We start from the raw sequence: 26,489 nt of genomic DNA, 5'->3' as shown, positions 1-26,489 counted from the left end.
CTTTTGATCATACACTAGCTATTCTTTCTAGTTTCGTCTAACATCCAAAATTCAGTAATGTGTGTATTATTTAATCCAAACCAAACATTGGTGCCATTTTGTATCACCAAAAATCTCTGCAAGAGCAAGACCCGCCATTAAAATGGTGAAATCTGTTACAGTCTCTCACAACAATTTCTCTACTATAAAGCTTCGAGATCATCTTCATCACAAGATGACAATCTCCACATATTTTGAGGTTCTTGATGATCCTCACTGGAGTTCCAGGCCTTGTCTTCATCAAACAGAAAGCAATCGCCAGTTTCTCACTGTGGTAAGATAAAGCCATCTCTTTACCTTCCTTGTCAAGATCAAGTAAAACCTCTTTGATGTCTGAAACATATCCAGCTTCTCTTAGCCTCTGCATTATCTCATCGAGCATAGCGTAGATCTTTTCACTCTCTTCGTGAGACTCGTCTCCTACAACAAACTCGTGAATCACTCCCTCTACTTCAACAGAGCTACATCCTGGAACTTTCTTAATGCCCTTTACCTGTAGAGAGAATCTGTAGTTAGTTCAGAAATTGTATTAACAGTATTTAGCAAAGAGTTAAGGAGTGGGGAGTATTTTTGTCTTGCCTCCATCTCGTGTCTAGTACGCTTAACTTCTATCCACCTCCCTGTTTTGGCATAGACGTTAGAGAGAAGCACATAGGCTCCACTGTTCATAGGATCTAGCTGGATGAGTCGCTTGAGTGCAGCTTCACAAGTCTTGATATCCCCAAGCATTCTCGATCCGCTTAAGAGAGACCCCCAAATGAGTACATCAGGCTCCATAGGCATAGACGCTATAAATCTCTCTGCTTCTTCAATCAAACCAGCTCTTCCGTAGAGATCGACCATACAACCATAAGGCTGGATCGATGGAGTGATACCAAATTTCTCAGTCATCATTGTAAAGTAAGATTCTCCTTCGTTTACTAGACCTTGATGTACACAAGCACCGAGAATGCCCACAAATGTGACAGAGTTTGGGTTTATGCTGTTGTTACCCGTGGTCATCTCAGAGAACAGTTGGAAGCACTCATCAGTGAGACTGTACATAGCTAAGCAACATATCATAGCACTGTAAGCTTGGACGTCTTTCTTGGAACCCAAGGCACTGAAAACCCTTTTTGCTCTCTCGAGGCTTCCACATTTGGCGTACATATCAATGAGAGCTGTGCCTAAGACAACGTCAATCTCCACTTGGTATTTATCGATATAAGCGTGAACCCATTTCCCTTGCTGGAGCGCACCCAATCGCCCACAAGCCGAGAGCACAGTAGACATTGTAAACTCGTTGGGCTTAACGAAAGCTTCGTTTGGTTTATTAGGTAACTGCATCTCTCGGAACAGATCAAGCGCTTCTTTGTATTTCCCACACGTAAAGTAGCCGTTAATCAAACAGCTCCATGAGATGACGTTTCTCTCAGGCATTTCATCGAACAGCTTCCGCGCATCATCGATCAACCCTGCTTTGGCATATGCATTAACCACCGAGTTCCACGCCGGTAAATCCTTCGAGACAGACTCATCAAAAACTCGCTGAGCTGAACTCAAGTCGCCACAAGAAGAATACATATTGAGCAGACAAGTTCGTACAAAAGGGTCTTGATCAAGTCCAAAGAGAAGAATCTGAGCATGAGTTCGTTTCCCAAGAGGGAGATGAATCGGATTGTCAAAGGAAGGGAGAAGAAACGGAAAAGTGTGAAAATCAGGTCTGACGCAATGGTGGCGCATACGGAGGTAGACTGAGATCGGAGAATGTCGTGGAGGCGGTGGCGAAACATTCTGAACAGTGGCACGAATGATGATGTTCCATACGAAAGATTCAAGCTTTAGATTGCGAATGTGAAAAATCGGATTCGTATAATTGCTCATCGTCTCAACTTAAAACGAGAGAGAGTGTGTCAGAAATCGATTTTAAAATATCAAAACGGTTCTTGATAAAACCGAACTAAACCGGTATTTTAATTTGCAATATTGGGTTTCTCAAAAAAAAAAAAAAAAAAGGGTTTTGTTCTAATTTAGGGGAGAATCGAGAGATGGAGGAAGAGTTGCTCTCCGCCGTGCCTTGCTCTTCCCTCGCCGTTGAATCAGTTATCCGTGTCGCGACGGTAATTACTTATATACTATACATTTGGAGTCATGTCTGAGATATTAAGCAGATTTTTGTATTTTATTTTGATGAAGCTCAGGCGGGTGGATTATATGGGTTTTGCGCCGGACCTCGTGACGCACGTAAAATAGGTATTGACATTAGCTTTTTCATTGATTCAAGTTTCAATTCATCTCTTGAGTGACTTGGTGCTGATTTGCTTTCGCCAGGTTTAAGCGGCGTATCTCAGGCTTCCTATGTGGTAAATAATCTAGTAGTCTCTCTTGCTTCTTTATTCTGAGAACTTGAGCAATCATTTCAAAAGATTAATCTATAGCTTGTGCTCTGACTTTTGTAGGCCAAATCCATTGGTAGATTCGGATTTCAGTGCGGTAATTTACTTCTTTATCTCTCTGTGTGTGTTTTTTTTTTACACTTAGGCTTTTGATACTCTTCTCTGTCACTAGAATGTTGCATATGCTTCTTCTTTTTGAAAGATCATGTATGATCTATGTGATATAATCTTAGTTCTAAGTTTTTGGATTAGTTGCTTGATCTGCTTCTTAGTTCCACTTGCTTCCGGATTCTTGGATTAGTGATTTGATTCTCATCAGTTTCAGTTTGGTGTTTTTTCGTTTTTTAGGTCTTGTAAGTGGTGTTTTTACTATGACGCATTGTGGGCTTCAAAGATATCGAGGCAAGAGTGATTGGGTGAATGCTTTGGTTGGAGGAGCTGTGGCGGGAGCAGCTGTTGCTATTAGTACAAGAAACTGGGCTCATGTTGTTGGCACCGCTGGACTCGTCTCTGCTTTTAGTGTTTTAGCTAATAGCACCAGGACAGAGTCTAAACATCACTAACTAAAGGTGATTGAATTGTATCAATTTCGCTCTCTTAACGTGAGTGTGGTGGCTCCTTAGATCAGATTCCTTCTGATGCAGCCGTAGACTAGTCACTGGATATTGAACCTATTTGTAACGCACGACTGTTTGTTTTGTTGCTTTCAGGTCGTTGAGACAAGTCCATTGATCAAGACACCTGTGTCTTGGAATTGGAACGTAAAAGATCATTCCGCGACTCTCTGTTTCACACGAATCTAGGTGGTTGAACCAGTGGATATGTTCGATTTTTCTATGGACCGCAATTTTGGTTTTGCCTCTGTATACATGTTCTCCAATGAAACACACGAAGTCTGTCAAACCCAAGACCGCATTTGCATTAGTTGCTGCCCCCTGATTAAGTGTGGAATAGACTGAATAGTGTATAATGTTTTGCAAAGATATTTTTGGTCATAAAAATAAAACATCTATACTGATTTTTAACAGCCATTGTTAGCTGAATTGTATGTGTAAATTTAAAGTATTCAGAATTTTGAATGTATGTTCTTCTAATTAGTTGATTTGATGTTCGTATAATCACAATAATGTTTAGGTAAAAATAAAATAAAATTACAATAATGTATAGAATTGAAGTATATAGTTTTTGTAGTTACATAACAAAAGATGAAAAATCATTGAATTTGTTTTAAAATTAAGAGCTTAGAAAAAAGCAGTGTTCGAAAAAGCGGTCTAGGCGGTCGCCTAGGCGCCGTCTAGGCGCTAGGCGCTCAACCGACGCCTAGATGACCGCCTAAACTGCCTAAAATCAAATATATTTCGATTTAATATATTTATCTAATTTTTAACTATGTATATTTGAAATTTAAAGTTTTACATTCATATACATAATTACAAATCTTTATGTGTTGTTGATATCAATTAAAAAAACATTTTTTCCTAAGTTTTGTTTATGGTTTATTACTTTTATTTATCTAACATATATTTTTGTCTACAATATATTACATATACAATGTTCTACGTTGAAAACGCCTAAACCGCCTAAAATCACCTAGGCTCCGATTAAGCGTTCTAGGCGCTAGGCGTTGAGTCACCGCCCAGTTACCGCCTAGCGCTTTCTTTGAACATTAGAAAAAAATCATAAAAATTTATACGCTTAACAATTTTCTTGGCGTCGAGAAAAATTAATTTACACTTTTTAACCTTTGAGAAAGAGAGTGTCCAAAAGTGTAATTTAGCATAAATATATAGGCTTTGAGGCAGCCCTCTTTATAAATAGAGTGTGATAACCCAAAACCCTAATTTCAGTGCTTTGCCGCTCTTCATCTCAGCCGTCTCTACCTCCAGAAGAAGAAATCGACAACTATGGTACGCCGATTCACTCCATTTTCACCTTTTCACTTCCGCCGTCGTTTGATACATTTCGTTTTAAGTTTCGTTTGCTTTTAGATCTATATGGCTCTTCGTTTTCCTTTGAATCGTCATTTCTTCTTTCATAAATCTGGATTTAACTCATACTTGATTTCCCTGGAATCTAGCATAGATTAGTACATGATTCCGTGGTTTATATTGTGGAACGCATCGAATTAGTCTCTGTTCTTCTACTAGCTATGATGTAGTGAGTCCTGTTTCTGATATGCTTATTTACATTTTTGTTTATGCGATGTTAGGCACCCAAAAGGGGAGTGAAAGTAGCTACCAAGAAGAAGCCGGTAAGCATACTATCATTTGTGTGTTCTTCTCGTAATGTATCAGTTTTTGTATGTATGTGGATTCTGATTAGGTTTTGTGGTGTGTTTGTTTTTTAGGAGAAAGTTACCAATCCATTGTTTGAGAGACGTCCCAAGCAATTCGGTATCGGTGGTGCTTTGCCTCCTAAGAAGGATCTTACTCGCTACATCAAATGGCCTAAATCCATCCGTCTTCAAAGGCAGAAGCGTATCCTTAAGCAGAGGTTAAAGGTCCCACCAGCTCTTAACCAGTTCACCAAGACTCTTGATAAGAATCTCGGTATAAACTCTCTCTTTGATTCCTATCTTGAGCAACTTGCTTTGTTATTTGTTTGTTAGTAGAGAGCCATGTGTTTGTTTCTTCTCTTTGGTTTTTTAATGATCAGTTGCTTAACGTATGTTGTGTATTTGTTATTTGCAGCAACCAATCTCTTCAAGATTCTTCTCAAGTACAGGCCAGAAGACAAAGCTGCAAAGAAAGATCGTCTTTTGAAGAAGGCTCAAGCTGAGACCGAAGGAAAGACTTCCGAATCCAAGAAGCCCATTGTTGTGAAGTATGGACTCAACCACGTGACTTACCTCATCGAGCAGAACAAGGCTCAGCTTGTGGTCATTGCCCACGATGTTGACCCAATCGAGTTGGTTGTCTGGTTACCTGCGCTCTGCAGGAAAATGGAAGTCCCTTACTGCATTGTCAAGGGCAAATCTCGTCTTGGAGCGGTAATATAATTTGATAGTCCCCATGGATTCAAACCCCATTAGATACAGTTTCTCTTTACTTAACCAGATATTCTGATTAGTGTTCATTTTCCTTGCTCCTACTTCCAGGTCGTTCACCAGAAGACTGCTGCTGCCTTGTGCTTGACCACTGTCAAGAACGAAGACAAGCTTGAGTTCAGCAAAATCCTCGAGGCCATCAAGGTAAAGTAGCTTTTGACTATTGAATAGCAGAGAAGTTAGAAAAAGTAACATTCTCTCATAAAGACTCTTAACGTATTTTGTTGGGGGGTGGTGAATAGGCAAACTTCAACGACAAGTTCGAGGAGTACAGGAAGAAGTGGGGAGGTGGCATAATGGGATCAAAGTCACAAGCCAAGACCAAAGCTAAGGAGAGGGTTCTAGCTAAGGAGGCTGCCCAGAGAATGAACTAAGAAGCATCTCTTTTGTTCGTCAGTTCTTATGAAACATAAGATTATGGTTCTGTTTAGCAATATCTTGAATACCTGTTTTACCTTTAACATTTATGCTCTCTTTAATCTTTTTTGGATGTCATTTACTTATTTCAGGATTTTATGCAGTTTTGTTATCCATTTCGCCTATATCTCCTTATAGTTTCATTGAAACTCGTTTTGAAATTAGAACCGTATATTCATTCTCGTGGTGGTTTGTAGTGTTTTTTTTGCAAGTGAAGGCTTCTTGTAGATTGGGTACCATTGAATGGGCTTCTCTGTTTGATTCGCACGCCCATGATGTCAAAATGTTTTTCTAATTTTTCCCAATTAAATTTCTTTATTATTCCAAATAAAATTCTTTATTGTAACAAAGAAAAAAAAGTATATATAACTGCCTTCGGTCTTCCGTCTATATCTCTCTTTCTATATCTGAAACGCAGCAGATTCTCTCTCTCTCTCTCTCTTGATCTCTGATTGAAGCATGACGAAGTTGAGATTCGAATACGAATACGAGGAGGTTTGTTTTCTTCTGTCATTCTTTCTTTGATCCTCTCTCTTACTTACTTCTCCAGAGATTCTCTGCTACTACTACTACTACTCTGATAGGTTCGTACGTGTTCTTACATATGTTACATATATCTACACAGGAATACATAAAAAACTCGAGAGGCGTTGAGTTGTTCGCTTGCAGATGGGTTCCATCTTCTTCTCCTCGAGCTCTGGTCTTCCTCTGCCATGGTAACTAACTATATAACTAACTTACTTATAGATTGAATCTTCCGTTTTTTTTTTTTTTAATTTGAGTTAAAACTCTCCGAGGATTTCTCTCTGATTTGTTTGATTCATTGAAAAAAATAAAGTAAAGAAGAATTGGTCAAATATATATATATATATATATATATATATTGTGCAGGTTACGCTATGGAGTGCAGTAGCTTCATGAGAGGTACTCTTTAATTTTTTCCTCTTCTCTCTCTCTCGTTTAATGCTCCTCTCTGCCCCGCAATGCAATCTAAAGACTAAAGATACCATACTTAATATATAAAGAAAGAAAAGCAGAGACAATCATTAATTTTTCTAGTGTTTTGTTATAGTGGTATGGCATTGGATAAGAGTAATTAGTTATCAAATGAGATCGAGAGTTTTTGTGGTGGTATATAACCATATTTGTGTTCATTGTAGTAGATCTCTGATCTCGCTATCTAATTTTATGGTAGCAAAGACAAATTAGTGATATATAATTTTATAACAAAAAAAAAAAAAAAAGTGTGTTACAGGACTATATCTATGAGTATGGCAGTTTTGTCGGCTTCGTAGCTTTTGAATAACTTGTTGTTGTTATCTTTTATTTTGGGGAAACGTTACACTATCCTTATCTCTTACTTCACATTTTTCGTATTTTTTTTCTTCCCTATAAAGCCGGTGTGGCTGACTTTGTTTTATCTATCTATCCCATCCCATGGTAACTAATTTAGCGGTAACTAAAATCATACTGTTAATTTATCAGATTAAGTATGGTACGTCTACTTTCTAAATTATCTCGAATAATTTAGAAACGTGTGATTTGTCTTTACCTAACTAGAAAAAGTAATAAGAAATAGACAGAATGTAATAGTCATAACTAGTTAAGTGTCCCCACGGATATAGTATGTTTATTAATTAGTTATGTTTCTCATTTCCTTACACAACGAGAAACTCGTGAACCGTAATTAATTGTGATCTTTCACTACTAATTCTGCTTAACCACATTTGTCTCATTGAACTTCAAATGTTGTTGTTTGACTTCTAATAATAATAATTTTTAAATAGAATGCGGAATACGGTTGGCATCAGCGGGCTACGCGGTGTTTGGTATGGACTACGAAGGACATGGCCGGTCCAAGGGAGCTCGTTGCTATATCAAAAAGTTCAGTAATATAGTAAATGACTGCTACGACTATTACACCTTCATCTCTGGTACTTGACAATGGAAACCAAATTACATTTTTGTTTTTAAAAGAGTATATCGTTTTGGATTATATCTCTCGGTGTTAGACTGGACTGGCCACATGTCCAATCTCCATCAACAAGACTAACACCTAATTTTTTTATGATTTGATAATATAGCACAAGAAGAATACAAAGAGAAAGGTAGATTTTTATATGGAGAATCAATGGGAGGTGCGGTTGCTTTGTTGCTTCACAAGAAAGATCCTTCTTTTTGGAACGGTGCCCTTCTCGTTGCTCCCATGTGTAAGGTCACGTCACGTTTCTTTCCCTTCTTTATTTACCAAATCCTTACATTCATTCCTTTTATGATCAAAATTAAGACACTAATCTGATTAATTAAAGACAGCTTTTTTCATTAGTTTGTGTGTGTTTGAGCAGATATCAGAGAAGGTGAAACCACACCCAGTGGTCATAAATCTACTAACAAGAGTTGAAGATATTATACCAAAATGGAAGATCGTTCCAACCAAAGATGTTATCGATTCTGCTTTCAAGGATCCTGTCAAGCGCGAAGAGGTAGTACACTAATCGAATTACTCAAGACATAATTCATAATTATAAAGTGTAGTAAAAAAAAAGTTCTACAAATGTAGATAAGGAACAACAAGCTGATATATCAAGACAAGCCAAGACTTAAAACAGCACTTGAAATGCTTAGAACAAGCATGGACCTCGAAGAAACCCTCCACGAGATCACATTGCCTTTTTTTGTCCTCCACGGTGAAGCAGACATTGTGACTGATCCAGAGATAAGCAAAGCCTTGTTCGAGAAAGCAAGCACACGTGACAAAACCATCAAGCTTTACCCAGGCATGTGGCATGGGTTAACTTCTGGTGAGCCTGACGCTAACGTTGACCTCGTTTTTGCTGACATGGTGAATTGGCTTGACGTACGTACGGGCGACTCCGCTTCTCTCACTGTCACTCCCATACAAGAAGATCGTACCTCCAATGTTATTAAAGTCGTTAGTAACAACGGTAAAGAGAAATCTAAACGACCACAACAAGGTAGTAGTAGTCTCCTTTGTGGGTTAAACGGTGGTGGTGGACGCCGTTTGGTTCATCGATCTTCTATGTAATAATAAAACAGAGAAGAATCTGTTTTTTTCATGTGTTTATTTTGTATTTCATATTCGTTTTCCAAAAAATAAAACCATCAACCGTGGAAAAGTCAAAATCTTTGTAATCCCTTTGAATTATTAAAATGGGCCATAATTATAATTAACAACTGAAATATGGGCTTTAATCTAATTTGTTATATACTCTTTCTGGCCCAATAATTATATGGGCCTAAATTCAGCCCTCTTCAACCGCCATTAACCTTGACTTCTCTGACGAGTCGTCGTCTTTGCAACATTATTATTCTCTCACAGTGAGATCTTTGGAAAACGAAAGCGGGATTTAGCTTTAGCAGGTAAAACCCTAATTTCTTCCGATCTGCTTTCCTCTGGAACTCAGTTTCTTAATTTTCTTCGTATTCGAACCTTTGCAGCTTCCACCGTCTTCAAGTCAACATGAGGTATTGGGTTCTCTCATCTTCGTCTCCTTATTTTTGTTCTTCTTCTTCTAGATTTTTTCTCACACTGTTTTTTTTTTGTCGATTTCAGTAAGCCAATGGACGAGGATACCAACGTAAGTTACTCTCTATCCGCCTATCTCTCTCGCTCTCTCGATCTATTTGAAGCTCTTGTTTTAAATCTAAGCATAAACATAAAACCCTAATTTCGCTAGTTGTGCCATGTCTATGTCTAGATTTTGAGTTCCTTTATCCTTCTTTTTTTATACTTACGGATTCTCAATTTGGAATTTGTTGATGGAATTCTCTTTAAAAGTCATGTGGTTTCTGTATCTTTTAGGGGTTGTGTGTGCTAGTTAATTTGAGAGACACTGTCCTGAGAATTGCTAACTGATGATGGTCGTTTAGAGTTTTGGCTAAGTGATGGTCGTTTAGAGTTTTGGCTATGTGAATAGTTGCTGGTTTTGAATGAGTACTTGATGTTTCTTAACAAGGCAATCTTGTGTTGTTACTGCATTGTTGTTTACTCCTATAATGTGGATCCTAGTTCCTCAAAGCTTTGTACTTCTGTAGCAGGGAAAGACCGAGGAGTATGTTGATGAATGAATACCTTTTGGTAGTGATGTGGGTTCTGTAGTGGTTGTGCTACTGAACAGAGACACTGTCTTGAGAATTACTCGCATCTTGAGAATTACTCACAGATGATCTTCTAGAGTTTTGGATGAGTACTTGATGTTCTTTATCAATGCAATTTTGTATTGGCTGCATTGTTATTTCCACTCTCTTTTCAGTTTTTTTGTTTTTGTTTAAAGAGTGAATCCTAGTTTCTAATGCTTTTTGTAATTCTGTAGCAGGGAAAGACTGAGGAGGAGTTCAACACTGGACCACTCTCTGTTCTTATGATGAGTGTTAAGAACAACACTCAGGTCTTGATCAATTGCCGTAACAACAGGAAACTCCTTGGGCGAGTTAGAGCGTTTGACAGGCACTGCAACATGGTTCTTGAAAATGTCAGAGAGATGTGGACTGAGGTAAACTTCTGTATCCATTTTATGTCTCTGGTTCATGTATAAACAAGTGCCATTTCTTACATGGGTTCTCTGGTTTTTTTTTAGGTCCCAAAAACCGGTAAAGGAAAGAAGAAAGCGCTTCCTGTCAACAGAGATCGATTCATCAGCAAGATGTTCCTGCGTGGAGACTCTGTCATTATCGTCCTCAGGAACCCCAAGTGAGAGAGTAATTGAGATGGCTGGCTCGTCGTTGTTCTTCATATGATAATTCTCGCTTCTTCTTGTTAAATTCTAACTGTTGCTTCAACGGATAAAACATGTTTTGATCATGAGCCTTAAAATCTAGAAAAATACTTAGATTCACTCTTAGAGGTGAACCTCTCCATTCACCTTCTCTTCTCTCAGCCAATCAAAATCTTCCATCTAATATTTTATTTAAAAAATAAATAAAAATTAAATTAAAAAGTAACTCAAATTAAGGAAATAAATTCTGTATACTTTTAATTAAGGAAAGTTAAATATTTGGCTTGGTTTGGATTTTTAAAACTAGAGTAAAATTATATGTCGGTTTGGGTTTACAAATAAAGTGGTTAGGGTTTAGATTTTACAATTAAAACGAAATTATATGTTGGTTTGGATTTATAAATGAGGTGGTTAGGGTTTAGATTTTACAATTAGAACGAAATTATATGTCGGTTTGGGTTCACAAATGAGATGTTTAGGGTTTAGATTTTACAAGTAGAACAAAATTATATGTCGGTTTGGGTTTACAAATGAGATATTAGGGTTTAGATTTCACAATTAGAACGAAATTATATGTCTGTTTGGTTTCACAAATGAGATGGTTAGGGTTTAGATTTTACAAGTAGAACGAAATTATATGTCGGTTTGGGTTCACAAATGAGATGGTTAGTGTTTAGATTTCATATATATCGGTTTGAGTTTATTAAAAAGCGGTTTAAGTTTTTAATTTTATAATAATGTATACAGATTTTTTTTCCTTATTTTATAAGGGGGTGAATAGAGAGGTTCATCCCTAGAGGTGAACGCAAATATTGTTCTAAAATCTGGCACATTATTATAATTAGAACGCAAGTATTGGTTTGGGTTTACAAATGAGGTGGTTAGGATTTAGATTTTACAATTAGAACGAAATTATATGTCGGTTTGGGTTCACAAATGAGATGTTTAGGGTTCAGATTTTACAAGTATAACAAAATTATATGTCGGTTTGGGTTTACAAATGAGATATTAGGGTTTAGATTTCACAATTAGAACGAAATTATATGTCGGTTTGGGTTCACAAATGAGATGGTTAGGGTTTAGATTTTACAAGTAGAACGAAATTATATGTCGGTTTGGATTCACAAATGAGATGGTTAGTGTTTAGATTTCATATATATCGGTTTGAGTTTATTAAAAAGCGGTTTAAGTTTTTAATTTTATAATAATGTCTACAGATTTTCTTTTCTTATTTTATGAGGGGGTGAATAGAGAGGTTCACCCTAAGGGTGAACGCAAGTATTGTTCTAAAATCTAGTAGTGTTGTCTTTGTATTTTTCACTTGTTCTTCTTCTATATTCTCGACTTCTAAAAAAACGCATCGTTGAGAGTAATGACACTAAGTTTTGTAATAGCAAAAGACAAAAGTTTGTTTTAAAAATTGTAGTGAGGTCCATGAATAGTAAGTAAAAGGTACCAAATTCTTACTCTACGTTTACACGATTATCAAAATAGAGAAATCAAAAACGAAATAAATTTAAAAGAAAAGAAATGAAGCTCTCCTCTCTTAATGTAGTAGTAGCTCTGCGCAAAGTCTTGCATTCTGTTATCAACCCACTACCAACACCAACCACAGTGGCTGCTACTTGATTCTGCGTTTGCTCAGGCTGAAGTTGTTTTGGTGGTGGTTGCAGCCGACGAGGAGCCTTCCTTCTGGTCACCAAAGATACGTTGACGGAAATCTTTGACCATGAGAGGGAGTCCCTGACGAAGAGAGACCTTTGGTTCCCAACCTAAGAGCTCTTTGGCCTTTGTGATGTCAGGCTTTCTCTTGTGAGGGTCGTCTTCTGTGTTTGGTCTGAACTCTATGTTTGCGTTTGGATCTATCGTCTCTTGGACCACCTTCCAACAAAAACCAACCAAATCACAATATCAGAAACCGGGGTTATAGATTAGGAATCGGAAAAGGTATACATATATATATATAACCATAGAAAGAGACCTTAGCGAGCTCGAGCATTGTGAATTCACCAGGGTTACCAAGGTTAAAAGGCCCGACATGTTCTCCTTCCATCAATCTCATCAAACCTTCGACCTTTTGCATCACAAAAACACAAAAATCAGATTGATCTTACAATATTAACAGCTAAAAAAGTAACCAGGACAAATGGGCAATAAAGATGAGAGACCCCATTCGGTCCTTTGTCACATGATATTGATACCCATTTTTCATAAGCTTGCTGAAGTGGGGACCATTTCTGATGTCTCTCAGAGATTAGGGTCTCATGTTTAAAAGCCAATGTTATTAGATCCCACGACATACTACTCACCAATTCATTACACTAACATGTGAGCTCACTTACACAAATTAACTCCCCCTGTTTTCCAGCCTCTTATTCTACCCCCCAAAATATGAAAATATATTGGAAAGGCATTCTACACGCAAGTAAAATCTTTTACTCTGTGAATGTCACCCTAAACAGTAGTCTCCACTATATACAAAAAAAAAAAAAAGCTTAAAGGTGTAATACTTTAAAGAGAATGAATACACAAGTGATTTGACATATTACCACCTATCAAGTTTTTGTCTTTTTTTCCTTTTTCCACAAAGAAAGTAAGAATATATCTTAAGTTGGACCATCCCAATAAACAATAGAAAAGAAAAATATATTTGTGTTTGGCAAGTTGTACTAGTATATTGAATAGTTATTTGAGAGGGAATGCGGGAAAGCCTTACCAGATCAGAAACAAACTGAAAACTCCTTGTCTGCTTCCCATCACCGTAAACAGTCAATGGCTCTTTCCTTAGTGCCTGTTCAATTATTATCAATTCAAAACCATCATTACTCATAATGATCAACAAAAACCCTTTTTCCAATGATTTATTAGTTTGTGCTACCCCACCTGTGCAACAAAGTTGCTAACAACACGTCCATCATCGATACACATTCTTGGACCGTAGGTGTTGAAGATCCTAGCAATCCTGACCTGTGATCATTCAAACAAGACACACACACACAAACTCAGTCATTGAATTCAATCTCTTCTTTAGCAAGGGAAGGGAAAATGAAAAAAAAAAAAAAAGAAGCCAAACCTCAACATTGGCACCTCTGTGATAGTCCATGGTCAACGTCTCAGCCGTACGCTTTCCTTCATCGTAGCAACTACGGACACCTGTTCCCACAATTACAACACCAGTATCAGTCATCAATCAAAGCACAATAAAAACATGCACGTGTCGGTATAGTTACTGTGTTAGTAAAAATATATTTTCAAGCTCTAGAAATTCAAAGTCGGTATATGAATGTTAGGCTAGAAGTTAATGTGGGAGGAGGCTGCGTCTAAGGTAGAGACACGTAAGAGAGCCGCACGATCACACAGACCCGTTATTTACGGTTCAAATGGTTTGACCGTACAGAGATAGGGGACCAGATCTGAAGAGCAGGGGGGGCGCACCATAAAACACCTGTTTTTTTCAACCCCATCTCTCTCCTAACGTGCGCATTTTCCGGTACAGAAAAGGAAAGATAGCACAAACGTCGTCGTGTCACGTGACGGTGGAAGAAACAATCTCACTTTTCGTTTTCAGATTCCGATTTACAGAGAACACAACCAATACGAACAGAACAGAACAGAACGCATAAAAAAGAATGAATCAATGATTGTGGAATTACCAATGGGATTAACGTTGCCCCAGTAAGTCTCAACCTGAGGATGCTGGAGAGGATCACCGTAAACCTCACTAGTACTCGTCAAGAGAAACCTAGCACCAACTCTCTTAGCCAAACCAAGCATGTTCAAAGTTCCAACCACATTCGTCTTGTAATCAATCTCTATAAGTCAAAGGCAAACAACAAAACAAACGCAAACCAAACCACAATTTCCTAATAACCGAATCGAACAAAAATCAAATTAGATAAAAAGGATATGATAGTCTTGACGGGATTGAATTTGTAATGAACAGGTGAGGCAGGGCAAGCCAAATGATAGATCTGGTCAACCTCAAGTAAGATCGGCTCAACAACATCGTGACGGATAAGTTCAAAATTAGGGTTACTGAAATGGTGCATCACGTTCTCTTTCCTCCCCGTGAAGAAATTGTCAACAACGATAACAGTGTCACCTCTCGCCATCAAACGATCGACGAGATGCGATCCAACGAATCCAGCACCACCGGTGACGACGACTCTTAGTCCTTTGCGTTTCAATCCCAGTGGGATTTTCCCGCCTGTAGCTCCGATCCGGTTAAGGTACTCGAGGCTAGGTTTCCTCGTAGCCGGAACGTACGATGATTCCTCGGTTCTAAATCCGTAGTTGGAGAACGGATCGGAGTAAGGTGTTGATTGTGTGGAGGTGCGAGGGAAGAGAGTGAAAACCAAAGAGGCGATTGCAATGCCGACGAGGACGAAGATAAGTCTCTGTTCACGGAGTAAGTAACGCATCGGACGAGTCACCATGAACCATGGTTTGATTGGTTTCGGGTAGTAAGCATCGGCGGTGTGTTGATCCGCCTCGTGTCTCCGATTGATCAGCTCGCTCGCCATCCTCAGCAATTGAATTCTCTAGATCTAAAAAATCAAAACAATAAACCAAATCAATCGTTAAGAAGAATTTTTAATTTTAATTTTCTTTGTAAGGAAAAAAACAATCACCGAGTCGAACTCGCCGGGAACTGAGTCAGACCTTGAACGAGAGAGAGAGAGAGAGTGAAAAGCGAATCGGTCTTTGTGGTCTATTTAAGTAGAGGGAAGCGTTACAGGTCAAAGGCCCTTGCTTTTTTACCTTTATTACGATATTACCCCTCCCTTTTTTTTTTTTTTTTTTTAATTTCATTCAACCTTTCCTTCAAAATCGGACATTAATATTATTGTTACTTAGTCCATTATTTGCAACAACAAGAAACACTCATATATTAATTATATTATATGGTGTTTTTATTATTATTATTAATAACTCAATTTGTTAATTAAATGATTACGAAAGGTTTGTTCGTTAGGTATGCTAATCTCACGTAAACAAAAGTCAATGCCGAACCCTAACTTAGCACTCAAAGCCATAAAATTGGTGGTGAGCTTTGAGTGATTTCGACGTTCTTTTTTTTTCCCAACTTTAAAAATTAATTTACAATCTGCATACTAACATAAGTATTATTTATTTGTTAGTTGCGTTAAAGTATTGTTAACATCTGTAATAATGTTAAAGATACAGTATATGTTCTAACAAACTAAACATATTTTTAATTTTTTTTTTCACAAATCACATTCATAAGTCCTAATGCTTTCGACGTCAGGGTTTTTTGAAACGTGATCAAACATTTGCCTATGAGATTTAAATGTAATTGCCTAAAAAAGAAAAGAGACTCAAATTAATTCTGACTTAATTGTTGTGTTATTTGTGTAACTAAAAGTTTCTTCCCAAGCAACCAAAAGATTAAAGGTAGTAGATCCAGTTTAGTGGTAGTTCTATTTTTTTTTTTTTTTTTTAATTATTATTAATATCCGAAAGAGATACCATTACATTTGTGCGAGAGGAAACTTAGGAAGCTCAGAAAGGATCAGAAAAGATACGAGAAAGATAAGTTTAAAAGTTTAATGAACTTGGAAGTGGGTGAACCATAAGCAGAGGTAAGTATCCTGAATAGTCTGATTTTGCGGATGAGTGCCCATATCCTTGCGATCTAGCCACAACAATCTCCTTCTTATCAGCAGTTATATTTTTGAGTTATTCCCTAGAGTGTACTGCCTTCTGATTATAACATGAAAAACCTTTGCCAATTGCAAGACGCATGGTTTGGATCTAACGCGTACGTTGCTAGATATTTTACATTGATCAATCTTTTAACCAAAAAAGAAATCGTATAAAACTTTGGATTCGGAGGTGATTACAAAGGGAAGAGCATATTGGCGTTTACGTTGACTTGTGATGCTAACCTGGCGGTTAGCTATGTGCCTATGTCGCCCGCCCCACATCTCTTTCACTTTCTTGCCTAACCTTTTTTTTGTATTCGCGATGGCTAACAATTAAATGTAAATTATTTGTTTTTTTTTCTCATCAGACCAACTTTTTTGTTTTCCTATAAATAACAATTGAATTTTATTACCCATTATTTAAAACTAACCGAATAAGACTAGCTAACTATAGATTTAGGATGATCTTATCTCTCGTATATGAAACTCTGTAAGTGACAAAAAAGAAGCATCTTGTTATAAAAAAAATTAATATATTAGTCTTAACTTAACTATAAACAAATACTCTGTAACATAAGATTTGAAGCAACAATATGTTAACAAAACAATAAAATGAACTTTATTTGTATGTTCATCGTTTGGCGTTAGTAATAAAGCAAAATCAATATATTTTGGTTAATTCTATACAGTGCCGTGCTAAGACTAATTGTGGCTTAGGGCATGTAAAAAAGGTGGCTTTTATTATTAAAAAATATCAAAATTTTTAAAAAAATTGTTTCAAAGAGAACAAGGATAAACAAAAAAAAATCTTAAATCACAATTTTGCTATCTTTTTTTCTTAAAAAATTATTTACCAAACTCACATTATGAAAGTGAAGCAAAAAAAAGTTTATAAAATGACACAGTGAATAAGTTTTCAATTGTGAACTTATTTTGAACAATTCTTAAACTTGAAAACTAATCTTGCTTTTAATAAGTTTTTTTTACAGGCGATTGGTTTTTTTAAAGAAAGAAAACTCAAAATCAGTTTTTTTTCTTCCAATTATCCCTTTTTTTAATTAATATGCTGATTATATTAAAACAGATTTAATTTATTCTTAATTATATTCTATAAGTATTATTAGTATTATATTATATTTAGAGTATAAAACATGGGTAGAAATTTCCTTATAGATATAATGTATTGTTTTTATTAATAATGTCATGAACTTTATAAACAAAAGACCTATATTACATACATATTTATCCTATCAACTTAAATACAGTCTAGATAGAAGAAACAAAAAACAAGAAGAAAAAAAATGTGGCCTAAACTTTTTTAATTATTGGTGGCTTAGAGCAAATGCCCTTTCCTCTTAACCTTAAGCACGGCACTGATTCTATATTAAAAGGAATTAAAACAGTTTTGAGAAAAAAACCTAAAACGAGTAAAAAAAAAATCTTGTCTGCCAAAGATATTTTTGTGTATTTGTTTACTATGATTGTCACCGACTTATTCCCACGTTTTATGACAGGTCCGTCACTCGTTTCGGTGGCTTGGGCTTGGGACGCTCAAATATAAACAACAATACTGGACTAATAATATCGGCCCGGCCCAATATAATGACAATAGGCTCATAACATATTGCTGTGAGGAGTGATGTGATTTGGCCCCTCCTCAATAAACCTTAAAAATAACTCAATTCAAATGATATAGATTACACTTTTTTTTGTTGTCTATATGATTCAACAATGAACCACCACATTATTATTACGCATACATGGATGGATATTAAAGCTTGGTAAAATTTTATGATTTATGAGATTTTACAGACCATTAGCCGCGAGCTTGTTAAGGAGTGCGAGCGAATTGCTGGAGATATACAAAGACGTGGTGACTCTCCGCCGAATCATCCTGACCGTTGATGACTTCGACGACGTCTTTTCAAACCCATCGATACACGTGTCCTTGTCCGTGAGGGAAGTGCTAAGCCACGTGGCGAGATCGCTCATCTGCTGCTGAAACTCGCTGGCTTTGAGTGTCCGGAGGACGGCCAAGGACTTGTGGAGACTATCAAGAGAGTCTTGTAGCAGTTCTCGGCAGTCCGAGAGAGCGACGCGGTCGCGTTTCCCGACCGTTGAAAGCCGCGTTTTGAGAAGGTACCTAAGGACGTCTTTGTTGTCGGTTATGGCCACGGAGACGCCGGCACGTGCCCATTTGCTGGGACTGTTCTTGGCGACTGATGCAAACGGCGATAGCGTTTTAGCGCAGAGATCTCGGTAGTGTGTAACGCTACACGCGTTTTGTACGTAGCTGTTGCGTTTAGACGGTAATGATGAAGTTGGATTGAGAGAAAGGAGAAAGAAGACAAGTGCAAATGCGATAGAAGAACTCATCGAGTTTTCTTGTGTGTTGTAACAAAGAAATATCTGTAATCTTTTATACAAAATTGGTGTCGACGAGAGAGATCGTATATATAGACACGTATAAATTTAATTTTGAGGTTTCTGGTAGGTTTAAAAGTGAAAGTATAAAAAGTACGTATGGCGGTCCATTTGTAGTTGTCGGAGTTATGATCACAACGTTTCTAACGCTATGTTCGACGTTATAAATTGGTTAACTCCTAATTTGATTACTTATTCTGCACAAATATCAGTATTTTTTTTTTCAAAATCATTTTTCAACAACTGCTCTAACCTAATAAAACAGAAATCTCGATCAGTTTAATTTATTATTGTTTTGGTAATCATTGGTCTAATTCTTGCTCTACTAGGCGGATTTAACAAAGGTTGATAACATTACCAGTAACATTTTATAAATGGAAGATCATCTAGTTAAGTACGGCATAAGCTTGTAGTATCATTTCCTAATGTTGTCATCGCCAAGAAGCCCATGACCATATCTCGTCGGATCCTTTTTTCTTAATTACTTTTTCCCCCTCTTCACGCCATTAAGCTACAATACTTTCTTTAGGACGTGCGTGAGTTCTTATATACAACGTAATCAGGTAATGCGTGAGCATTTATGAATACAGCTTAAAAAATTGAATTAACCTCACATGAATTGAGAGAGAACGAAGCATATATGGTTATGGCGATTCACATGATTCCTATGAAACAAAAGACATGACTGAGACACTAATAAGAGAGACTTGGAACTTAAAACCATGAAGATCATAAAGGACTTCTGAGCAAAACCATGGACAGTCATGAATGGGAGGTAAGAAGAGAGAGAGAGAGAGAAGACTGTGTAGTGGTTTTCATTGCAAAATGAACCATACTTATGGGACCATCATGGCTTCACTCTTCTCGCATCAACTCTTTTTTTCAAACTTCCTACTAAACTCTGTGATATCACACAAGCAACTGTGACAAGTAACACTAGAGAGAAAATCCCTAAGCTGATGTTAAAGATCGTTCTATTCCAAAACTTGCAGTAAACAGTAACATGGATTTGAGTATGATACAAGAAATGGGTCTCTAAGACAATAATAATACAATGCTCCTAAGATCATTGATTCAAAAAATATGAAAACTGAGTGTCTATAGCCTAACTCACAAGTCACAACAGTATCAAAATATAAGGCATGAACGTAAATGAGATTCTGCAATTCTTGGACAAGTAATAGATCTGAAATGAATGAGATTCATCCAAAAACGTATGTAAGGAGTTCCTTTATTGATTAAATTTGGCTGTAAAGAGAGAAAACAAACAGAGAATGACAAAAAAAGAATGTTCCACTTTTCCGGATTAAACAAAACGAGTAAGGCAATTTCAGAAAGTCTTAAGTGTGGTCAAATCATTGAGACTTACTCATACAGTTTTTTTCCGAAGCATCTCCTCTGATGGAAGCTCCAAAGTAGCTCCTGCGTGATCCTGACTTGCTTTCACCTCTACACCACACAAGCATTGGAGTTTTTTTCAGTCACGCAATTCAACGAACAGATGGTGTGCAAGATAAAAAAAGAGTGTAAAGAGTAATCAAAACGTACCGTATCCGCCGCGTTCGTTGAGTTTGGCCTGAACGATCATGGTGGAAATGAACTGCGTCGCTTCACGCGCCTCTTCGAGAAGGCGAGTGATGTCGGAGCCGGAAGCCACGTGGCGGTTTTCATCAAATTTCTTACGGATCTCGGACGCCGAAGCCTTCAGCATCTCGGTATCTCCGGCGAACGATTTCCTTGTAGCCCTGAGCAAAGCTCTGTACGCGATCAACGCTTCTCCGGTCACCATTTCTACTCCTTTCCTCTTTTCAACCTTTTCAACCTTTTCTTCTCCTCCTCCGCCGCCGCCGTCGTCTCCTTCACCAAAAACTTGGGAGGAATCGAAATGGTACCTTTCTGTTCGCGGCTTCGAGTTTCATTGGGCCTTTATGATTAAGCCCATTAATAAATATTTCGGGTCATACCTGTTCCAGCTGGGTAAAAACCGCATCGGTCGGATCCTTTAGAGAATTTATCAATCTTGCGTGTTCTCGTTCGTTCACTACTTCCGAGTGTCTTCTTCAACATTCCCAAAGAGGTACGCTTTCTGAATTCGCTCGTTTGCTGTAAAGCTTCAATTTCACGCCTTTTTTTACTTGAATGATACGAAACCCTAGATCATTCAGTCTGCATCGATTCGAACAATTCAGTGAAATTGACCAAACTCAGAAGCAGTATGTGGAGATTTGGTTTATATAAACCCTACCTCTGTAAAATTAGCCATTTGAATCCTCAAATTAGCCATGCAAAAGTTAAATTGCGTTCTTAGTAATGTATAATCGTTTCTTGAATTTGGTATTGGGTTTATTGTAATCTCGTTGTTGTTAATTTCTCCAGCTTGAGATTAGAGATGGATCATGTATACAAAGGTCAGCTGCAAGCATATGCACTCAAACAAAATCTTGAACTACCAGTGTATGCCACTGAGAGAGAAGGGGCTCCTCATGCTCCTCGGTTTAGATCTAAGGTTACATTTTGTGGAAAGACTTACCAGAGCCATGAGTTCTTTCCGACTCTTAAATCGGCTGAACATGCCGCTGCCAAAATAGCATTGGCTTCATTGACGCCACAGAGTCCTGAGGCTAGTTTATGTTCCTCCCTCATTTTTGGATCACAGTTTATGTGCTTTTTTCAAAATCTGATTTTTATCTTTTCTCTGATTTTTTTTTTTGTTTATTTTCAGGGAATTGATGTTGCATACAAGAACCTGTTACAAGAGATTGCTCAGAAAGGAAATTCTCTGTTACCAGTTTATGCAACTGTTACATCTGGTCCATCGCATTCGCCAGTTTTTACTTCAACTGTTGAGTTTGCTGGGAAGGTCTTCAGCGGAGAAGAGGCCAAAACCAAAAAGTTGGCTGAAATGAGTGCTGCTAAAGTAGCATTCATGAGTATCAAAACTGGTATGTAGTATCTACATCCCTTGCTTTTCATATCTTGTTTATTCCGTTAAAAATGGTCAAATGTTTCAAATCAGCAAGTTATGTTAGTTTTCAGTTGGTGCGTGGTATGAGATAAGAAATGATCGGACTGTTTCTCATTATAGATTGTTACCTCTGTTCTTGTAAACTGTTTTCAAATTCCATTCAGCTGTAGACATTTTGACTAAAGTTAATCTTGTTAACTGCATCTGAGGTTCTTCTTGTCAATCTTTTGAACTTTTCTAGATCAGTATTCCCCTCATGGATATTCTTCTACATGGCCAAGTCAGAAATTGGGTCATGAGGGTGAGCAGTTTCACAACGAACAAATCATGAAACAACTTTTTTGTTTGTTTGTTTCAAAACCATTTGATTGTATTATCTTGATGCATATTCCTAATGTTAAAAAGTCAAACGTGACAAGTTGGTGATAATCTATGATGTACAGGGAACTCGAACCAGACCTCGTCGCCTTCTTTGCCTTGTGAGAGACAAGAAGCTGTAAATTCAAATGTGAAGAGCAGTTTACAAGAGATCCAGTCCCAACCTTCCGAGGTGGTGATGACCCCTGATTCCCCAGCAAAGTGTATTAAAGTGGATGAAAATGGTTAGTCTTCTTTAAAACCTACCTTACATTAATAATAATGCTTTGGTTTGTTTGTTATAGAGAAATCGCTCTTCCTTTGCTATGATTTGTGGTTCAATCAGAGGGACGCATTTCACCTTACATAATTGCATTCCAACGTCAGTTTTAATCATTCGAAACTCATGCTCTACATTCTTCATTCTGTGCAGAATTTCCAGATCTTCATAATGTACCAGCCAGTAATGCTAAGGAGAGGAATGTTGCTTTGCATGTGCCTGAGAATCCTACAAACGATGGTACTCTTAATGCACCAACTAGTGATGATATGAAGATGAGAATTGCTGCTTCTTATTCGCCTAGACCTCTGAATCCTACAAACGTTGTTACTCCTAATACACCAGCTACTAATGGTATCAAGAGGAACATTGCAGCTTGTTCTTTGCGTATGCCTCAGAATCCCACAGACGATGGTAGAGAACCTTCACCATGTGTAGATGAGAGTGAGAAGAAGAAGCTCATAATGGGAACTGGCCACCTGAGTATACCAACTGGCCAACATGTATTTTGTCGTCCGTGGAACCCGGAGATAACTCTTCCTCAAGACGCGAAGATGCTCTTTAGGGATGATAGTTTTATTGCCTATCGTGTCATGACACCGTAAAGACATCAATATTTGATGCATAATAAGTGTAAGATAGAATGGTAAGCTACGCTATATCTCATATGTTTGTAGAGAGATACAATGTTAAATCTCATAGGTTTAGGCTTTTGTCTCTGGTTTTCTTCAGCAATAAGTGTTGTGTAATGACGAATTTGTTTTGTTTTGAATGATTGATAAGCACATAAGAGAGCACATGTGAGAGGCACATGTTAAGAGTAAAGAGAAGCATGTGAAGGATAGAGTATAAATAGAGTTAGTAGAGTCTATTGTAGAGACTTATCCTGCGTGATCAGTTTGTGTGAGTTAGTTAGATCAGAGCTGCGACTCTGTTCTTGGTGATAAGAGAGGAGAACTGTAACTCCATCTTATCAGTTAGGTTCATCGTTTGTATTAGGGGTTGAGAAGAGATAAGAGAGAAGAGATCATCACCTTCAATCTTATCAATTGGTGCGCTAGTGATCTGCGATCGAATCAAACGCTGAAGAGATTTAATCACAATGTGTCTCGAGGGATTTCCCATCTTCGATGGTGTTGCTGGTGAATTGTGATCTTGGATTTCATGGCTGGAGGAGTTCTTTATTCAGGAGGCTTTCATAGGAGATGAGAAGCTGAATCTTGCACAGAGTCTTCTCGAAGGTGATGCTGAATCTTGGTTCTATATGCGACAAAGGATATCTCTCTTTCAATCGTGGAACGAAATGAAGAAATCGTTGTTATGTGCTTTTGGTACCGAGGATGATCCAGAGAGAATCAGATTGGTCTTGGAGCGAGAACGACGATGGGAGAAACTCCAACAATCGTATATGGCGAAGCAATCGTCTCCACAACGGTCTTCTGAGAAAATCCAACCGTTTTCAATGGAGCAAGCTCATGATCATCTGGAAATTTCTGACGAATCATTGAATCAAGTCGGTGCAATCGTTGTTGAGAAGAAAGGATCGAAGAAGGAGCAAGATTCGTGTTTTGAACCAACTGGTTCCGAAACAGAGTCGAGTCTCACATCGCAACCACAAGCTGAATCACAATCGCTGGACGTGGACCGCGGCGTAAACGCAAACGCAACATTGCCAACGCCACCGGTATGCGTTTCTGATCCTGAGCGTGTGCCGACTATTGATATTGAACTTAGGTCAGTGAATTCAGTGTTGCAAAATCAAGGATTTGTGATGATGAACGAAACTTTGAAGCAAGAATTGATTCAGAATAACAGCCAGATAACTAAGGTGGATCTTGAAGGTGTTGCTGCGATGTCTCAAAGTTTGGTTGGTATCACTAAAAAAGCTTCTGCATACAAGGTGTTCGACAAAATGACTCCACAGAAAGAAAGACTGAAATCAATGAAGAAGAGGAAATGCTTGAAAGCTTGGAGGTTCAAATTCAAATATAAAAACAGGACAAAGTCAAGAGAATTGATCAAACATCAGCTATTTGCTAGTGAAGATGGCAAGTCCATCAGTTTTTGTTTTCATGCTACAGTTGGATTGGTAGAGGAGAAGAAGATTTCAGAGCCTTAGACTACATAAGAAAGCTCACTTGTCAAGGGTGTTCTGTGACATGAGGATGAAACAGTTTATCATTGGTGATCTGCAGCCTATGAACATGGCAGTTGGTGGAGTAGCTAGGCTTGCTACTCTAGATGAAGCTATCCAAGCACACAAACTCTCATGCTGTCCCCACCTGCTTTTCTCTACGCAGTATAATTTGATGCCATCAGTTTCCATTTCTATGTTTGGCGCTGGAGAAGCTATCCTGTTATCTCCTACTGCGACTGAGCTATGGCATTCTTCTTGTGCACACCAAATGTTTGCTCTCAGGCCTAACAGAGTTCGAAATAAGAGGAAGCTAAATTTGTTCCCCAAGAACTGGATGTTTAAGTTCAAAACAAGAAATCTGCAGCAAAATATGAAAATGGGACGGAGGAACAAGTCAGATAAGCCAAGGTTACAGTTCACAAGGATGTTGAGATGGGACTCAAGAAGCATGCCACAACTTCTTAGCGTGTATATGCAGCTCATGTACAAGAAACATGGAAGAGAGCATGGAAACAGAATGTTCCCCATACACCAAACTTTTCAAGCTCTAGTTGAAGTGGCAGTTCTTCATACGGAGGGACAGCAGCAAGTATTGGAACTGTGGGTGACACACTTGGTGGTTCGTGAGCTACTACACAGCTTGTGGGCAAGCTGTTTTGAAAGGGGGGAGTATTGATAAGCACATAAGAGAGCACATGTGAGAGGCACATGTTAAGAGTAAAGAGAAGCATGTGAAGGATAGAGTATAAATAGAGTTAGTAGAGTCTATTGTAAAGCATCCTGCGTGATCAGATAGATTGTGTGAGTTTGTTAGATCAGAGCTGCGACTCTGTTCTTGGTGATAAGAGAGGAGAACTGTAACTCCATCTTATCAGTTAGGTTCATCGTTTGTATTAGGGGTTGAGAAGAGATAAGAGAGAAGAGATCATCACCTTCAAACTTATCAATGATATATAGATACTAAGAAATCACAGTGAACTTAGTACTTGGATCGAACCACATATAACGGTGTGTGGAGAGACACTAGATAAGTAACCACCGGTATTCAAGTAGAATATTTATCACTACAACCAAAAATAATGAGAGACAAAAGAGTAGAGGTAAGCAAAATATTAGGGAACAGCAATTCCATCCGTCCGAAGATACTAGATCATGGTCAATTTCAAATAGACGATGGTGATCAATGATCAATGATCAATGTGTATGAAGTATGACAAAAAGCATAACTCACAAATACAGAAATTAGCAGATTATAAAATTTGTAACAGTAATTAATATATTTAATATCAGTTCCGATTTTCCAAAATCGGTAAATCATTTTAATATTTTAGTTTAAATTTTATAAATTAAATTTAAATGTCAATAGCATGTTTGTAAATAGGTTCTAACTCTAGGATTTATTTGCTAAATATCTTAAAAAATGTATGTATAGAATTCCAAATTTCAATAATATCATCTATTTTCTATTTTTTTTTTTTATGCTCTATCCACCTTCGGATCTATTATATTTCTAAGGCATTTTACCACAAATTTTAGGGCTAGAATAATGCTTCTCCAAAATTGTGAAATGCCACTTGTTAATTTAACAAGTAATTTACACAATACCTGTTCAATTAAAATTTCACATATACTAAGATAATAATGAACATATATGAAAAAAATAATTTATTTGGTATACTCGAAACATTTTAATTGTTTGCAGTTAAATGTCTATATTATGTTTTCAAAACATATGTAATTTTGTTATTTCAACCAAAAAAAAATTGTTATCTCAAATATTACAAAAAGTAACCCAAAAATATAAATTATAGTAAATATATAAATATGATTTACTTCCTTTTTTATTATAAATAATGTGTGTGCGGATTCTTTGACACGCCAAACGTGTACATCTCCACATAATATTTTTTATATACACAGGTTTTCATCCAATTAATTGGTTCATGTGAGTTAATTTTTTGTTGTAAAAGAGAAAAAAGTATATATATAGTAGAAAAAAGATGTGAAAAAATGTTGGTGGTTTGCATTAATCATAATGTTGGTAGTT

The 26,489-nt window shown here is 37.4% G+C and overlaps 9 protein-coding genes across 13 annotated transcripts; 5 read left to right on the top strand and 4 right to left on the bottom strand.

Annotated features, from left to right (window-relative positions):
- Positions 1-50: 50 nt before the first annotated feature.
- On the bottom strand, positions 51-1,951 carry LOC147945060 (pentatricopeptide repeat-containing protein At3g62890-like). Its single transcript, XM_087452521.1, has 2 exons — positions 619-1,951; positions 51-532 (listed from the first exon to the last, which is right to left on the bottom strand). Exons 1-2 carry the CDS (start codon positions 1,900-1,902, stop codon positions 104-106), a joined length of 1,713 nt encoding a protein of 570 aa, XP_087308647.1. The 5' UTR covers positions 1,903-1,951; the 3' UTR covers positions 51-103.
- LOC104788620 (outer envelope pore protein 16-4, chloroplastic) lies at positions 1,952-3,511 on the top strand. The gene is made up of 6 exons (XM_010514383.3): positions 1,952-2,138; positions 2,220-2,271; positions 2,350-2,381; positions 2,478-2,511; positions 2,763-2,983; positions 3,125-3,511. Exons 1-5 carry the CDS (start codon positions 2,067-2,069, stop codon positions 2,975-2,977), a joined length of 405 nt encoding a protein of 134 aa, XP_010512685.1. The 5' UTR covers positions 1,952-2,066; the 3' UTR covers positions 2,978-2,983; positions 3,125-3,511.
- Positions 3,512-4,138: 627 nt separating this feature from the next.
- Positions 4,139-5,993, top strand: LOC104788618 (large ribosomal subunit protein eL8y). Its single transcript, XM_010514381.3, has 6 exons — positions 4,139-4,321; positions 4,624-4,665; positions 4,762-4,963; positions 5,105-5,403; positions 5,512-5,604; positions 5,703-5,993. The coding sequence occupies exons 1-6, from the start codon at positions 4,319-4,321 to the stop codon at positions 5,832-5,834; spliced, it is 771 nt and encodes a 256-aa protein (XP_010512683.1). The 5' UTR covers positions 4,139-4,318; the 3' UTR covers positions 5,835-5,993.
- Positions 5,994-6,222: 229 nt separating this feature from the next.
- LOC104788617 (caffeoylshikimate esterase-like) lies at positions 6,223-9,078 on the top strand. Of its 2 annotated transcripts, XM_010514379.2 has the most exons (7): positions 6,223-6,372; positions 6,503-6,593; positions 6,769-6,801; positions 7,665-7,811; positions 7,962-8,092; positions 8,223-8,360; positions 8,438-9,078. In XM_010514379.2, exons 1-7 carry the CDS (start codon positions 6,337-6,339, stop codon positions 8,921-8,923), a joined length of 1,062 nt encoding a protein of 353 aa, XP_010512681.1. In that variant the 5' UTR covers positions 6,223-6,336; the 3' UTR covers positions 8,924-9,078. The 2 variants fall into 2 exon arrangements, with proteins under 2 accessions (XP_010512681.1, XP_010512682.1); XM_010514380.2 differs by lacking the exon at positions 6,769-6,801.
- Positions 9,079-9,129: 51 nt separating this feature from the next.
- On the top strand, positions 9,130-10,755 carry LOC104788616 (uncharacterized). Of its 2 annotated transcripts, none has more exons than XM_010514377.2 (5): positions 9,130-9,258; positions 9,337-9,363; positions 9,452-9,476; positions 10,215-10,391; positions 10,476-10,755. In XM_010514377.2, the coding sequence occupies exons 2-5, from the start codon at positions 9,359-9,361 to the stop codon at positions 10,590-10,592; spliced, it is 324 nt and encodes a 107-aa protein (XP_010512679.1). In that variant the 5' UTR covers positions 9,130-9,258; positions 9,337-9,358; the 3' UTR covers positions 10,593-10,755. The 2 variants fall into 2 exon arrangements, with proteins under 2 accessions (XP_010512679.1, XP_019101756.1); XM_019246211.2 differs by having other exon boundaries at positions 10,212-10,391.
- A 1,241-nt stretch (positions 10,756-11,996) lies between these two features.
- Positions 11,997-15,482, bottom strand: LOC104788615 (UDP-glucuronic acid decarboxylase 2). 2 transcript variants are annotated; one of them, XM_010514376.3, is made up of 8 exons: positions 15,245-15,482; positions 14,522-15,160; positions 14,267-14,414; positions 13,687-13,766; positions 13,497-13,580; positions 13,330-13,404; positions 12,595-12,687; positions 11,997-12,494 (listed from the first exon to the last, which is right to left on the bottom strand). In XM_010514376.3, exons 2-8 carry the CDS (start codon positions 15,134-15,136, stop codon positions 12,255-12,257), a joined length of 1,335 nt encoding a protein of 444 aa, XP_010512678.2. In that variant the 5' UTR covers positions 15,137-15,160; positions 15,245-15,482; the 3' UTR covers positions 11,997-12,254. The 2 variants fall into 2 exon arrangements, with proteins under 2 accessions (XP_010512678.2, XP_087308646.1); XM_087452520.1 differs by having other exon boundaries at positions 14,267-14,409; positions 14,517-15,160; positions 15,245-15,384.
- A 2,458-nt stretch (positions 15,483-17,940) lies between these two features.
- LOC104788614 (pectinesterase inhibitor 6) lies at positions 17,941-18,721 on the bottom strand. The gene has a single exon (XM_010514375.3). It carries the CDS (start codon positions 18,653-18,655, stop codon positions 18,086-18,088), a length of 570 nt encoding a protein of 189 aa, XP_010512677.1. The 5' UTR covers positions 18,656-18,721; the 3' UTR covers positions 17,941-18,085.
- Positions 18,722-19,918: 1,197 nt separating this feature from the next.
- LOC104788612 (mitochondrial zinc maintenance protein 1, mitochondrial) lies at positions 19,919-20,492 on the bottom strand. Its single transcript, XM_010514374.3, has 2 exons — positions 20,252-20,492; positions 19,919-20,152 (listed from the first exon to the last, which is right to left on the bottom strand). Exons 1-2 carry the CDS (start codon positions 20,490-20,492, stop codon positions 20,073-20,075), a joined length of 321 nt encoding a protein of 106 aa, XP_010512676.1. The 3' UTR covers positions 19,919-20,072.
- Positions 20,493-20,660: 168 nt separating this feature from the next.
- On the top strand, positions 20,661-25,410 carry LOC104788611 (double-stranded RNA-binding protein 4). 2 transcript variants are annotated; one of them, XM_010514372.3, is made up of 6 exons: positions 20,661-20,780; positions 21,080-21,323; positions 21,426-21,645; positions 21,910-21,969; positions 22,112-22,270; positions 22,459-25,410. In XM_010514372.3, the coding sequence occupies exons 2-6, from the start codon at positions 21,093-21,095 to the stop codon at positions 22,908-22,910; spliced, it is 1,122 nt and encodes a 373-aa protein (XP_010512674.1). In that variant the 5' UTR covers positions 20,661-20,780; positions 21,080-21,092; the 3' UTR covers positions 22,911-25,410. The 2 variants fall into 2 exon arrangements, with proteins under 2 accessions (XP_010512674.1, XP_010512675.1); XM_010514373.3 differs by lacking the exon at positions 21,910-21,969.
- Positions 25,411-26,489: the final 1,079 nt, after the last annotated feature.

Source organism: Camelina sativa, chromosome 5, assembly GCF_030686135.1.
Source record: "Camelina sativa cultivar CO46 ecotype springtype chromosome 5, ASM3068613v1".
NCBI lineage: Eukaryota > Viridiplantae > Streptophyta > Magnoliopsida > Brassicales > Brassicaceae > Camelina > Camelina sativa.
This window is presented reverse-complemented; position numbering and strand designations above follow the sequence as displayed.

What these genes read in the sequence shown, in the direction of transcription:
- LOC104788612 (XM_010514374.3), bottom strand. Translation starts at nt 20,492, where the DNA reads ATGGTGACCGGAGAAGCGTTGATCGCGTACAGAGCTTTGCTCAGGGCT. An exon ending in CAACGAACGCGGCGGATACG is followed by an intron (nt 20,153 to 20,251) that starts GTACGTTTTGAT and finishes TGTGTGGTGTAG; the next exon opens with AGGTGAAAGCAAGTCAGGAT.
- LOC104788615 (XM_010514376.3), bottom strand. Translation starts at nt 15,136, where the DNA reads ATGGCGAGCGAGCTGATCAATCGGAGACACGAGGCGGATCAACACACC. An exon ending in GGGCAACGTTAATCCCATTG is followed by an intron (nt 13,767 to 14,266) that starts GTAATTCCACAA and finishes TTGTGGGAACAG; the next exon opens with GTGTCCGTAGTTGCTACGAT. An exon ending in TTCAGTTTGTTTCTGATCTG is followed by an intron (nt 12,688 to 13,329) that starts GTAAGGCTTTCC and finishes GTGATGCAAAAG; the next exon opens with GTCGAAGGTTTGATGAGATT.
- LOC104788620 (XM_010514383.3), top strand. Translation starts at nt 2,067, where the DNA reads ATGGAGGAAGAGTTGCTCTCCGCCGTGCCTTGCTCTTCCCTCGCCGTT. An exon ending in CAGTTATCCGTGTCGCGACG is followed by an intron (nt 2,139 to 2,219) that starts GTAATTACTTAT and finishes GATGAAGCTCAG; the next exon opens with GCGGGTGGATTATATGGGTT. An exon ending in TCGTGACGCACGTAAAATAG is followed by an intron (nt 2,272 to 2,349) that starts GTATTGACATTA and finishes TGCTTTCGCCAG; the next exon opens with GTTTAAGCGGCGTATCTCAG.
- LOC147945060 (XM_087452521.1), bottom strand. Translation starts at nt 1,902, where the DNA reads ATGAGCAATTATACGAATCCGATTTTTCACATTCGCAATCTAAAGCTT. An exon ending in GTACTAGACACGAGATGGAG is followed by an intron (nt 533 to 618) that starts GCAAGACAAAAA and finishes TTCTCTCTACAG; the next exon opens with GTAAAGGGCATTAAGAAAGT.
- LOC104788616 (XM_019246211.2), top strand. An exon ending in CAATGGACGAGGATACCAAC is followed by an intron (nt 9,477 to 10,211) that starts GTAAGTTACTCT and finishes GTAATTCTGTAG; the next exon opens with CAGGGAAAGACTGAGGAGGA. An exon ending in TCAGAGAGATGTGGACTGAG is followed by an intron (nt 10,392 to 10,475) that starts GTAAACTTCTGT and finishes GTTTTTTTTTAG; the next exon opens with GTCCCAAAAACCGGTAAAGG.
- LOC104788611 (XM_010514372.3), top strand. Translation starts at nt 21,093, where the DNA reads ATGGATCATGTATACAAAGGTCAGCTGCAAGCATATGCACTCAAACAA. An exon ending in TCAGAAATTGGGTCATGAGG is followed by an intron (nt 21,970 to 22,111) that starts GTGAGCAGTTTC and finishes TATGATGTACAG; the next exon opens with GGAACTCGAACCAGACCTCG. An exon ending in TATTAAAGTGGATGAAAATG is followed by an intron (nt 22,271 to 22,458) that starts GTTAGTCTTCTT and finishes CATTCTGTGCAG; the next exon opens with AATTTCCAGATCTTCATAAT.
- LOC104788618 (XM_010514381.3), top strand. An exon ending in GCAAATCTCGTCTTGGAGCG is followed by an intron (nt 5,404 to 5,511) that starts GTAATATAATTT and finishes TCCTACTTCCAG; the next exon opens with GTCGTTCACCAGAAGACTGC. An exon ending in AAATCCTCGAGGCCATCAAG is followed by an intron (nt 5,605 to 5,702) that starts GTAAAGTAGCTT and finishes GGTGGTGAATAG; the next exon opens with GCAAACTTCAACGACAAGTT.
- LOC104788617 (XM_010514379.2), top strand. Translation starts at nt 6,337, where the DNA reads ATGACGAAGTTGAGATTCGAATACGAATACGAGGAG. An exon ending in TCTGGTCTTCCTCTGCCATG is followed by an intron (nt 6,594 to 6,768) that starts GTAACTAACTAT and finishes TATATTGTGCAG; the next exon opens with GTTACGCTATGGAGTGCAGT. An exon ending in GTGCAGTAGCTTCATGAGAG is followed by an intron (nt 6,802 to 7,664) that starts GTACTCTTTAAT and finishes ATTTTTAAATAG; the next exon opens with AATGCGGAATACGGTTGGCA.
- LOC104788614 (XM_010514375.3), bottom strand. Translation starts at nt 18,655, where the DNA reads ATGAGTTCTTCTATCGCATTTGCACTTGTCTTCTTTCTCCTTTCTCTC.